This window comes from Mustelus asterias, chromosome 6 (assembly GCF_964213995.1).
Source record: "Mustelus asterias chromosome 6, sMusAst1.hap1.1, whole genome shotgun sequence".
Taxonomy (NCBI): Eukaryota; Metazoa; Chordata; class Chondrichthyes; order Carcharhiniformes; family Triakidae; genus Mustelus; species Mustelus asterias.
The window spans coordinates 98,647,104-98,661,069 of record NC_135806.1 but is presented as its reverse complement, the minus strand read 5'-3'; the positions used below and the strand labels follow the sequence as shown (position 1 = coordinate 98,661,069).

Below are 13,966 nucleotides of genomic sequence, written 5' to 3'. Positions count from 1 at the left end.
GTCCCAATTGCTCGCATTTGGCCCATATCCTTCTATACCAATATTACCCATGTAACTGTCTAAATGTTTTTTAAAAGACAAAATTGTACCTACCTCTACTACTAACTCTGGCAACTTGTTCCAGACACTCACCATCCTGTGTGTGAAACAATTACCCCTCTAGACCCTTTTGTATCTCTCTCCTCTCACCTTAAACATTTGCCAAATAGTTTTAGACTCCATTACCTTTGGAAAAAGATGTTGACTATCTAACTGATCTATGCCCCTCATTATTTTATAGACCTCCATAAGATCACCCCTAAGGGAAAAATGTTCCAGTCTATCCAGCCTCTCCTTATAACTCAAACCATCAAGTCTCGGTAACATCCTAGTAAATCTTTTCTACATTCTTTCTGGTTTAATAATATCCTTTCTATAATAGGGTGACCAGAATTGTACACAGTATTCCAAGTGTGGCCTTACCAGTGTCTTGTACAACTTCAACAAGACATCCCAATGCCTGTATTCAATGTTCTGATCAATGAAACCAAGCATGCCGAATGCCGTCTTCACCACCTTGTCCACCTGTGATTCCACTTTCAAGGAGCTATGAACCTGTACCCCGAGACCTCTTTGTTCTATAACTTTCCCCAATGCCCTATCATTAACTGAGTATGTTCTGCCCTGGTTCGATTACCAAAGTGCATTACCTCACATTTATCTAAATAAACTCCAGCTGCCATTCCTCAGCCCACTGGCCCAATTGATCAAGATCCCATTGCAATCCTAGGTAATTTCTTCACTGTCCACTATGCCACCAACCTTGGTGTCATTTGCAAACATACTAACCATGCCTCGTAAATACTCATCCAAATCATTAATATAAATGACAAATAACAATAGACCCGGCACCGATCTCTGAGGCATACTGCTGGTCACAGGTCTTCAGTTTGATAAATAATTATCTACAACCACTGTCTGTCTTCTGTCATCAATAAGAAGTCTCACAATGCCAGGTTAAAGTCCAACATGTTTAACCTGGTGTTGTGAGGCTTCTTACTATGCTTACCCCAGTCCAACGCTGGCATCTTTACATTCTGTCATCAAGCCAATTTTGTATCCAATTGGCTTGATCCCGTGAGATTTAACTTCATGCAACAGTCTACCATGCGGTACGCTGTCAACTGCCTTGCTAAAGTCCATGTAGGCAATGTCAACTACACAGCCCTCATTGATCTTCTTGGTTACCCCTTCAAAAAACTCAAATTCATGAGACATGATTTTTGACTCACAAAGCCACGCTGACTGTCCCCAATCAGTCGATGCCGCTCTAAATGCCTGTAGATCCTGTCTCTCAGAATACCTGCTGACAACTTACCTACTACAGATGTGAGGGTCAATGGCCTGTAGTACTCAGGCTTTTCCTTGTAGCCCTTTTTAAACAAAGACTCAAAATTCTCCACTCTCCAATCTTCGGGCACCTCGCCTATGGCTGTCGATGAGATGGAGATAGTGGGTAAGGTAGTGAGGGGTATCGGACATGAGGGCTAGGGTGCCTAACACTCATGCTGGACCAATGTCCCAGCGAACAAAGGCAGGCCTTCCAACTTGCCCAACTCTACGTCCACCTGCCTCTATTCCAGTCTCGGACATCCTTTGGGAGATGGCAACCCTGGCTCCAGCCCGTTCCTGTCACTGCATCATGCGAATAGTCTATACGGGGACTGCTGGGGAGGAGGTGGAATCGCAACTTTGATTTGATTTGATTTATTATTGTCACATGTATTAACATACAGTGAAAAGTATTGTTTCTTGTGCGCTATACAGACAAAACATACCGTTCATAGAGAAGGAAACAAGAGAGTGCAGAATGTAGTGTTACATTCATAGCTAGGGTATAGAGAAAGATTAACTTAATGCAAGGTAAGTCCATTCAAAAGTCTGACAGCAGCAGGGAAGAAGCTATTCTTAAGTCGGTTGGTACTCAACGTTGGGAAACTTGCAATTCCCACCTCAAAGGGGAGAATCCGGGCCTGTAAAGTTTCTTTTTCTTAGCGCTGATTAACATTGCAAAGAAGAAATGTGCTTTATTTGGTCGCTCAACATTTTCTCTATTTTACTCTATATTAATTCTTCTTAATCATAATCATAAAGTCTGAAAAGTGCTCAGTTTTCCCAACTTTGACTCTCTGAGATCTATTTACTGACTGATATTTAGCAAATGTAATTCACTCTTTAAATACTTAGCAGCTTTTCTTCAAACAGGATGTTTGGACTTAAGGAAATGCAGAAAGAAATTCAGCATCAGAAATGCATATATTTAGATGTCAAATTTCATGGATCACATTTTTGACACAGTTTGTAATGTTGCTCTCATTCAAATTACTAACTGCCTTTCATTCTTGATTTAAGGTACATTGGTTGCTTCAGAGTGACTCTGATGTGACAGGAGACTTTTTTACAAACAATGGGACGGTCACAATCCTCGATACGCAGTCAAATGCAGAGATAAATGTTCAACTGTTGGCTGATGACATTCCAGAATTAGATGAAGTTTACGTACTGAGGCTGACTTCTGTGGAGGGAGGAGCTGACTTGAACAAGGAAAGGGACAGTTCAAGATTTCATGTGCCTGCGAACGATGACCCTTACGGATTGTTTGCCATTTATTCAGAAGGGCAAACTGTGATTGTTGAAAGTGACTTGAGTCGCTACTTTCAGATTAACATTACAAGACATGGAGGGACATTCCAGGATGTGATTGTGGAATACAAGCTCACGTTTCATGGGCAGGATGGATTTTCGGGGAGTGTGTTGGTCAGAGATGGTGCGAGATTTGCTATTGCCAGAGTGCCAATCACAAATCAGGTGAGTGGAACAGTTTCGGGTAAAAATAAAATTATTTTTCAGCTTAATAAATCTACCTGTGCTTGAGGTATGCTGAGGCACCTCTGCTGCTGGTTCACTGAATCGGGTGCGCAGAGGGTCTGCATTTGGAGTGGGCACAAGCAGCTATGTAAACACTGTTGCATTCTGCTTTATTTTCCTGCTGTTGTGCCGGAGAGGGGTTCAGGAAGTGCTTTCAGTAGAATCAAGTTTGCACCAGGCTTCCCTTTGATCAGAAGGTCTGAGAAGCACAGCAGCAAGGCAGCCGTGAAGGATGAAAAAGGCAGAGGATGTTTTTTTTATCACACAGGTTCGATGGAACTTTTGGCTTGAGGTCATCTGGCTATCATTTGGCAGCAGCCAGAAGTCCTATAGCACACAGTAAAAAGTATAGCTCCAGTTTTCTCACCCCGACAGCACTGGCTGATTTTACACTCTACTTTCAATGGCTTGGCTGTTCAGGGGGACACTATGCCAGGCAAACATCTGCTTTGGGTTATTGATCTGAACAAAGAACAAAGAAAATTACAGCACAGGAACAGGCCCTTCGGCCCTCCAAGCCTGCATCGGCCATGCTGCCTGACTTAACTAAAACCCCCTACCCTTCCGGGACCATATCCCTCTATTCCCATCTCATTCATGTACTCGTCAAGACGCCCCTTAAAAGTCACTACCGTATCCGCTTCCACTACCTCCCCCGGCAACGGGTTCCAGGCACCCACTACTCTGTGTGTAAAAAATCTGCCTCGTACATCTCCTTTAAACCTTGCCCCTCGCATCTTAAACCCATGCCCCCTAGTAATTGACTCTTCCACCCTGGGAAAAAGCTTCTGACTATCCACTCTGTCCATGCCTCTCAAAATCTTGTAGACTTCTATCAGGTCTCCCCTCAACCTCCGTCGTTCCAGTTTCAGAACAAAGTTTCTCCAACCTCTCCTCATAGCTAATACCCTCCATACCAGGCAACATCCTGGTAAATCTTTTCTGTACCCTCTCCAAAGCCTCCATATCCTTCTGGTCGTGCGGCGACCAGAATTGAACACTATATTCCAAGTGCGGCCTAACTAAGGTTCCATAAAGCTGCAACATGACTTGCCAAGTTTTAAACTCAATACCCCAGCTGATGAAGGCAAGCATGCCAAATGCCTGCTTGACTACCTTCACCACCTGCATTGCCACTTTCAGTGACCTGTGTACCTGTACACCCAGATCCCTTTGCCTATCAATACTCTTAAGGGTTCTGCCATTTACTGTATATTTCCTATCTGTATTAGACCTTCCAAAATGCATTACCTCACATTTGTCCGGATTAAACTCCATCTGCCATCTCTCCACCCAAGTCTCCAACTGATCTATATCCTGCTGTATCCCCTGATGGTCCTCATCGCTATCCGCAAATCCACCAACCTTTGTGTCGTCCGCAAACTTACTAATCAATCCAGTTACATTTTCCTCCAAATCATTTATATATATTACAAACAGCAAAGGTCCCAGCACTGATCCCTGAGGAGCACCACTTGTCACAGCCCTCCATTCAGAAACGCACCCTTCCACTGCTACACTCTGTCTTCTTTGACCGAGCCAGTTTTGTATCCACCTTGCCAGTTCATCTCTGATCCCATGTGACTTCACCTTCTGCACCAGTCTGCCATGAGGGACCTTGTCAAAGGCCTTACTGGAGTCCATGTAGACAACATCCACTGCCCTACCCTCATCAATCATCTTCATCACTTACTCGAAAAACTCGATCACGTTCGTGAGACACGACCTCCCCTTCATAAAACCATGTTGCCTCTCACTAATACGTCCACTTATTTCCAAGTGGGAATAAAACCTGTCTCAAAGAATCCTCTCCAATAATTTCCCTACCACTGATGTAAGGCTCACCGGCCTGTAATTACTTGGATTATTCTTGCTACCCTTCTTAAACAAAGGAACAACATTGGCTCTTCGCCAATCCTCTGGGACCTCCCCTGTAACCTGGTGTTGTGAGACTTCTTACTGTGTGTACCTCCCCTGTAGCCAGTGAGGATACAACGATTTCTTTCAAGACCCCAGCAATTTCCTCCCTTGCCTCTCTCAGTATTCTGGGGTATATCCCACCAGGCCCTGGGGACTTGCCTATCTTAATCTTTCTCACGAACTCCAATACCTCCTCCTTTTTGATTTCAACATGCCTCAAACTATCTACACATCCTTTCCCAGACTCATCATCCACCAAGTCCTTCTCTTTGGTGAATACTGACACAAAGTACTCATTTAATACCTCACCCATTTCCTCTGGCTCCACGCATAGATTCCCTCTCTTGTCCTTGAGTGGGCCAACCCTCTCCCTGGCTACCCTCTTGCTCTTTACATATGTATAAAAAGCCCTGGGATTTTCCTTTGCTGGCCAATGCTTTCTCATGACCCTTTTTAGCTCTTCTTACTCCTTGCTTAAGTTTCTTTCTACTTTCCGTGTATTCCACACTTGCTTCGTGTGTTCCCAGCCTCCTAGCTTTGACAAATGCTTCCTTTTTCACTTTGACTAGGCTTACAATATCTCTCGTTATCCAAGGTTCCCAAAACTTGCCATACTTATCCTTCATCTTTACAGGAATGTGCCGGTCCTGAATCCCTATCAACTTACACTTGAAAGCCTCACACATGCCAGATGTTGATTTGCCCTCAAATATCTACCACCAATCTACATTCTTCAGTTCCTGCCTAATATTGTTGTAATTAGCCTTCCCCCAATTTAGCACCTTAACTTGAGGACGACACTTATCTTTATCCATCAGTACCTTAAAGCTTACTGAATTGTGGTCACTGTTCCAGAACTGCTCCCCGACTGAAACATCGACACCTGGCCGGGCTCATTCCCCAATACCAGGTCCAGTATGGCCCCTTCCCTAGTTGGACTATCTACACATTGTTTCAGGAAGCCCTCCTGGATGTTCCTTACAAACTCTGCCCCATCCACGCCCCTAGCACTAAGTGAGTCCCAGTCAATATAGGGGAAATTAAAATCTCCCACAACAACCTTGTTACTTTTCCACTTTGCCAAAATCTGCCTACATATCTGTTCCTCAATCTCCCGCTGGTAGTTGGGTGGCCTATAGTAAACCCCCAACATTGTGACTACACTTTTCCTATTCCTGAGCTCTACCCATATTGTCTCGCTGTATGAGCCCTCCGAGGTGTCCTCCCGCAGTACAGCTGTGATATTCTCCTTAACCAGTAGTGCAACTCCCCCATCCCTTTTACATCCCCCTCTATCCCGCCTGAAACATCTGTATCCTGGAATGTTAAATTGCCAATCCTGTCCTTCCCTTAACCAAGTCTCTGTAATGGCAACAACATTGTAGTTCCTAGTACTAATCCAAGCTCTAAGTTCATCTGCCTTACCTGTTACATTTCTTGCATTGAAACAAATGCACTTCAGTCCACCACACTCTCTCTGATTAGCAACCCCACCCTGCCTGCTGTTTCTCTGAATCTTACTGGCCCTACTCTTGGTTCCCCTTCAGCTAATTCACCTTTGCTTTAGTTCCCACCCCCCTGCCAAACTAGTTTAAATCCTCCCATGTGGCACTAGCAAACCTCCCGCCCAGAATATTTGTGCCCTTCCAGTTTAGATGCAACCTGTCCTTCTTGTACAGGTCCCATCTGCCCTGGAAGAGACCTCAATGGTCCAGATATCTGAAACCCTCCCTCCTACACCAGCTGTTTAGCCACGTGTTGAGCTGCACTATCTTCCTATTCCTAGCCTCAATAGCACGTGGCACAGGGAGTAATCCTGAGATTACAACCCTCGAGGTCCTGCTTTTTAACTTTCTATCTAACTCCCTAAACTGCTGCTGCAGGACCTCATCACCCTTCCTGCCTATGTCGTTACTACCAATATGTACCACAACCTCTGGCTGTTCACCCTCTCCCTTCAGAATGCTTTCTGCCAGTTCAGAGACATCCTGGACCCTGGCACCAGGAAGGCAACAGACCATCCTGGAGTCTCTTTCACGTCCACAGAAATGCCTATCTGCACCCCTAACTATAGAATCCCCTATAACTATTGCTCTAGTGCTCTTTGTCTCTCCCTGCTTAACAACAGAGCCAGCCGTGGTACCACTCCTTTGGCTGCTGCTGCTGGTAAGCTCTGATAGCCCATCTCCCCCAAGAGTATCCAAAATGGTATACTTGTTAGAGAGGGGGATGACTACAGGGGATTCCTGCACTGACTGCCTGCCCCTTCTGGCGGTCACCCATCTATCTGCCTGCACCTTCGGTGTGACCATATCTCTAATGCTCCTATCTATGATGCTTTCTGCCTCCTTCATGCTTCTAAGTGCATCCAACTGCTGCTCCAACCTATCCATGTAGTCTGTAAGGAGCTGCAATTGGGTACACTTCCTGCAGACATAGTCATCCGAGATGCTGGAAGCGTCACGGATCTCCCACATCTCACAAGTGCAACACTTAACCCCCTTAACCCCACCAACCGACATTTCGAGCATCAATTAAATTATTTGAGAAAATTTATAAAACTCTTACCTTCACTTTTACCGTCTCACAGTGGCCTTTTTTTTTGGTTAGAGGAGGAGGGAGGGAGGGAAACACTAATGTAGTGTTTCGGGCTTACCGCTCTTTGGCACCTAATCTTGCGTTTCCCACTTCTTGGTAAATGTTGCTGGTCTGACTTCTCCCAGAATGCACCAGTGAAGTCCCTCAGCCACTTCTACCGGATCTGGGACTAAAATTACCTAGAAACTCTTTGGGTATCTTCTGTGTGACCTGCACTTACGTGGATTGGAAGGAGAAAATCAGAACCCGTATCCTTTCTTTTAGCCTCAGAAGATCTTGCTTTGCCTTGTTAGCATTCTTTCTTTTCTACAGTATCACTGTCATCATTGAACTACTGGAAACTGTAAGCAGGGGTAGAACTTAGAAATAATCTGACTGCAAAATTGCTGGGAAAAGAAGCACGTCAAAGATTTCCATCTTGCACACATTAGAACACTTTGCAAGAAAACCAGTATAAGAGGGAAACATTTGCATGTGATAGGCCTTCCTTGAAATACTAGTTGGGAAGTCTGCCAGGGTATTCTCTATCATGGACTACCACAAGCATACCCTCACCATCAGTGTCAAGCTGTCTGGTTTGAATTTCAAAAAATGCTTAGCAGTTACCTGTCAATTACCATCAACTGGTGCATTCTCCAGGACAACAATTTTACTAATTAGAGGCCACTTGCCAACCAATCAGAATTATTTTCTCATACAGTATAAATTGTTGTTTCCTTATACTGGTTTTCTTAAAAAGTGTCCTGATGAGTGCAAGATGAAAAGCTTCAACATCTATTTTTTTCAGCAAAACACAGTTCTATACTACCTAATGACTAAGTGCAAAATGTTAGGATGGTGCACTGTGAACTGTCCTGCAGATTGTCTCACATATGAGACTGCTGTGGTACAGCAAAGGAGCAGTGGACACCAATTTCTCTAAGTCCAATGTGATTATTGATTAAAGGCATTTTACTTTTGACTTCCTGTTGTAGACCTTCATTGGACTGGATTTTGATGCTTCTGTTGAATTAATAAATGTGAGCCTTTTCAGTGGAAATACTTCCATTCCTCCCCTACTCTTCGATGGGACGAATTCTGCCATTATTTTAGTCCCAGAAGAAGCAGCAAATTCTGAGGTATTTTTTAACGTCTATAATTTTGGATTAAAATATCTTTATAGTTGTTTGACCTTCAACAGCTAAAGATTTCAGAAGACATTCATAGTTCCTTTACTTAATTCAAATAAAAAAATTAGAATGTAATAATGACTTTGAAATATTTCACAGTCATTCTTACTTCGTAGTATTTTTTTCATTCGCAGAAGTGTCTTGCATTATTGATTATTCAGTAAGTTGATCGATATGCAGGTATTAAATTAATTAAGTATTCTGTACACGGTCCTATTCTATGATCTAATAGTAATTAAAACACAGATTTCAACAGGATTGTGACTTGAATATTTGATATTCAACGCCTTCTTACCATGCAAATCAGGGATCTAATGCTTGTTTCAGGCTGAGTATTGGAGCCCTTTATCTTTCAAAAATCTGTCTAACTCTGCCTTAAATAAAATGCCCGGTGGAGAAAGAATCCAGAAATCCAAAATTCAGGAATTGTTACCATGATTTTACCATTTTGATTCTAAGTGCTGAATCTGGGCGCAATTCGGATCCGACTTGTAAACCCTGTTCTCAGGTGCCCCCATATGCACTCAGCCTGAAAAAAAAAATAGCGGGTCTGAATTGCGCTGTGGACGGGGTTATCGCGCCCAAAACGCTGTTGCTCCGATCGGAGCCTTCAACTGCGCATGCGCAGTGAAAAATAAATTTCACAAAACCCTTGCTGCAAAAAGCGGATAATGCAGCCCAGGAGCAAAAAGCGGGAGCGAGGACCCCCACAGATGTTGCCCCACTCCCACAACATAACTGTCCCCCTTATCCACCCACCCTGCCACTACCCAGACCGATTGCGACTGCCTGCCCCACTTCCCCCCCACCGATCACCTACAGAATTGCCGCGGACGCCCCCTGCCCCTAACCCCCGTCCCTCCACTAGAGATCCATCTGGCCCATCTCCCTCTTCCTCCCCCCCCCCTCCCCACAAGAGAACGATCTGACCCTCCTCCTCCCCCCCCCTCCCCACCAGAGAATGATTGGGCCTCCATCCTCCCCCCTCCACCAGAGATACAGCTGACCCACCTCCTCCTCCCTTCCCCCCACCAGAGAATGATCTAGCCCCCCCACCCCCACCCCACCATCACCACCGATCTGAGTTAGAGAGTCGCTGGAAGCTCTGAACTTACCTCTTCAAAAGCTGGAGCGCCGAATTTGGACGGGCGAATGCGATGGTAAAGGGGGAAGTGCAGGTAAGATTGGGCGTCCAGCTCATCAAGTCAATTTAAATGCATGCAAATGCATTTAAATTGACGTCCCACCCATTTCGGGCGCGGTTCCGATCGCGGCCATTTTCAGGTCTTGGTAAAGTGGGAATCTGCGCGGACGCAGGCATGGGTTGCGCTGTTCGCCCCACGCCCGACTTTACCAAGTTTTCACGCCTGAAAACGGGGGCAACACAATGGTAAAATCTGGCCCCTAGAGTCACGAAATCGTATTGTATCTCTTTCCACACAGAATCCATGGAAAAGAGGCAGGCATTTATTTGTTGCAGTTGTTAAATCTAATAGTTTTACTGCTTTTGAAAGTTACTGTGGTTGTTGAATGTTATTATTCTCTTTAGGTTGGCTTTGATTCTTTGGTTCTTCAAGTCTCGGATGTTTCTGCTGGCACATCTGAGGCTGTAATATCACGGAATGGTGTGTATGGACTTGTTGTTGTAGAGTGGAGTGCTGGATACCCTGATGGCATGGTTCCTGCTGGATTTACACCTGGGAATATCAAACCTGCATTTGGTAAGTGCCAGTGATAACAGTTTATCAGACTTAATTGTGAGAAGTGTGACTCATGAACTTAGGCTGACTTCATGCTTCTCACAGACCTAACTCGAGGGCCAACATTTTCAAATCTGTGGCTCTGGTAAAATGGTGGAACCAGTTCTCAAGAACTGGAGTGGGTCGCGCATGTTTTCTGACCAATCAGAGAGAGCAGGATCAAGTAAGGCACTCTCTGTTTAAAAGTACATCAGCAAAAATCTGACTGGCATCAGGAAGTCCTGCTTATGAGACAGAGGATGGGAGGAAAAGACAAGCTAGCATAATGAAGCAGGCATGGCTGTAGGTAGAACAGGCTGTGAGCATCAGGAGTGACGTGACTCGGACCAGGATACCATGTTGCGAAAGATTTAATGACCTCATTAGGTCTGGCAAGGTGAGTGTCATACCATCCTCAGGTAGTGTCCATCACTGTGGCTTCCCTAATATTCTCCTGCACGGTATTTGACCGACACACTTTGAAGTTTTACATATTTTTTTCTCTCCAGCGACCTCCTCAGTTCTCCATCTCAACTCATCTTATTGTTGTCTCATACCCATCCCTCATAGGTACCCTCCTTAAATGTTATCATTCCATCATCACCACACATCCACTTCTCTGCATCACAATATTACTTCAAAAGTACTTAATTGACTGTAAAATGCACTGAGATTTCAAGTCGTTGTGAAAAGCACTATATAAATGCAAGTCTTTTTTTCTCTTTTCATAACTCTGCCTTCTTTCATTGAAAGAGAAGAGAGCCCACAGTCCAAGGAGAGGCAGGGAACCAGGGGTGGACTTGCAGTCATGACAATCGTGAACTCATCAGAGGAGGACACCCTGGAGATTGGCGGTGTGACATGTACACTTGGCATCTGCTATTAGGAACTGGGTGAGGCCTGCAGACAATGGTAGATGATATGTACTTTCACTTGGCACTCAACAGTTGCCCATGTTGATTTGATGTTACCACTAACTGAACAGTCATGATATGCACAATTCTGAACTTGTACCCTTTCTCAATGTCACTCATGTCTTTGATCTCTCTCAGATCCTTTCTGGGCGATGGAGCAGACCATGAGCAAGCAGGCTGAGGAGTCCACAAAGGAAAGCCAACACTCTGAGAATGAGATGTCACATGATTCTTTCACACCCTCCATCAGCGCACATACACTCACCTTTGTGGTTCTGCATTAGAGGCAGCTAGGAGTTCCATGATGGTGTGCACACCGCATATGAGGAAGGGCAGGACAACAGTGGAGAATCCCTGTCAAATCTCAGGACATATGCAGAACACACCAAACTCTGTTCAGTTGGACATGATGCCGAGCCTTGGAGAACATGCACAAAAAGGGAACTTCTGAAGAAGCAATGGGAAATGTGTGCTGGTGTCAGCATTTCCAGGGTCAGTGTGCACTTTTGTAGTGAGATTGGAGGAGTCTATCTCTACATCAGTGCCACGATGTCTTGGGCATTTCCACGAATGTCCAGTTCCATAGAAAGTGTGGCCCGATGCGGGGAGTGACAGTCGCAGCAAGCCACTGAGTGAATGCTGGCCCAGACCAGTGGTCCGCACATTCTGATTGCGACTTTACACCAGATAGAGCCTTGGTGACTCAACATCTCAATGACATGCAGTCAAGTGCCCTGTAGCACATGTCTAGCAGCAGGGTGCAGGTGAATATGAGAGGAAATATGTGGAAAGGACACGTAGCAGCAGTGGGAATATTTTCAATGTTGTTATCCCTTGACTGAGCATATCCCTGCACAAGTGCAGGTGGAGCTTTGGCAGGGCTCTCATGGGCTCCAAAATCCAAAGGACATTGACCGCAGGCAGCTCATGCTTGTGGATCATGTGGTGAGTGTATCACCTCTTTTGAGCTGGAGCTCTCTGCCACCTGGAGCAACACAGAGGATGTAGCTGCTGTTAGTGTTGTTGGTGCCCCTGATGCTGCAGCTATTGATGTGGCAGATCCAGTTGCTCCTCTCAGAGATCCAGGCTACTTCTGCATGCATTACACCCATACTCCAGTGAAGGCTAACAAGGAGGGTAAGATGCAGGTTAGTACACTGTGAGGCACTTTTAATGTCAACAATGGACTCTCAAAGTAGTGGTTTTAGGCTGACACAATTAATCCTGTCAGCATAACTCTTTCACTGTGGCTCGCCACAAGCTAGCTGATTTCAGCCTTTATAGTGTATCAGACAGGCCAAATTTTGTCAGCCCCCTGCTGTGCTCTTTCATCGAATCATAGAATACCTACAGTACAGAAGAAGGCCATTCGGCCCATCGGGTCTGTACAAACCACAATCCCACCCAGGCCCTATTCCCGTAACCCCACACATTTACCCTGTTCATCCCCCTGACACTAGGGTCAATTTAGCATGGCTAACCAGCCTAACCCACACATTTTTGGAGTGTGGGAGGAAACCTGAGCACCCGGAGGAAACCCACGCAGACACGGAGAGAATGTGCAAACTCCACACAGACAGTCACCCAAGGCTGGAATTGAACCTGGGTCCCTGGCGCTGTGAGGCAGCAGTGCTAACCAGAGCACTTTCCCCATAAATGCTGGCTATGCGCAGAGAGCTTGGTGAACTTGTGTGCTGACTGTTAATGCCAGAATGCAGGGTTAAAGTTAAAATTAATTAACCATTTGAGTACTTTAATTAGTTTGCTGTCAGCTGCATGGGGATTCCACATTACAAACCCACCCAGGTCAAAGCCAGAATTAGGCAGGATGATGTTGGGCCTGCACCACTTTTCAGGGATTTCATAGAATCCATAGAATCCCTGCAGTACAGAAGGAGGCTATTCGGCCCATCGAGTCTATACTGACCACAATCCCACCCAGGCCCTATTCCCGTAACCCCACACATTTATTCTGCTAATCCCCCTGGCACTAGTGTCAATTTAGCATGGCCAATCCACCTAACCTGCACATCATTCACCCCATACCTACCTCCCTTTGCCCATTAGAATTCCCCTCGGTCTTTACCTCAAATGTAGCTGTGAGATAAACCTACTTATTCCTCTAGAAAAGATCCAGTGGATCAATTGCTTGGGATAAACTAAATGGTTTGAACCCTTCAAACAAAACTTATTGGTCTATGCCGACAGTGTGAACAACTTGCCATTATGTGAGATTATCAGGGATACTGTTTGGACATATGAGTTAAGCTATTTAGCAGATATTAGTAACTTTTAAGTAATGTTTGCTCTTCTAGAACCATGTACAAAGGCATATTAATGCCTTTAACATTTTTTTTATTCTTCATGACAAGACCAGATTTATTGTTTATCCCCAATTGTGCTTGAACTTGAGTGGCTTGCTCAGCCATTTCAGAGGGTGGTTAAGAGTCAGCCACTGTTGCTGTGGGTTTGGAATCACATATGGGCCAGATCAGGTAATGATGACAGATTTCCTCCCTGAAAGGACATTAGTGAGCCGCCATTTTGCAATAACTGATGGTAATTTCATGGTCACCATTACTGAAACTAGGGCTGTCTCGCCTACCGCAGAAATCGTGCGGGCGAGACAGAAAATTCAGCGGACCATTTAAAGGTTCGTTGAGCTCAGGCAGGAATTTCAGATCTTGGGGCGCCAGAAAATCTCACCCAAGCTGTTAAC

At 45.1% G+C, this 13,966-nt stretch overlaps 1 protein-coding gene across 1 annotated transcript in view; it reads left to right on the top strand.

Moving 5' to 3' along the window:
• Positions 1 to 13,966, top strand: part of adgrv1 (adhesion G protein-coupled receptor V1) — a 504,809-nt gene that overhangs the window by 255,691 nt on the left and 235,152 nt on the right. The window contains exons 68-71 of the mRNA XM_078213879.1: positions 2,392 to 2,847; positions 8,400 to 8,543; positions 10,144 to 10,315; positions 12,292 to 12,384. Coding sequence (XP_078070005.1) covers positions 2,392 to 2,847; positions 8,400 to 8,543; positions 10,144 to 10,315; positions 12,292 to 12,384 — 865 coding nt within the window. The remainder of the gene's footprint in view (positions 1 to 2,391; positions 2,848 to 8,399; positions 8,544 to 10,143; positions 10,316 to 12,291; positions 12,385 to 13,966) is intronic.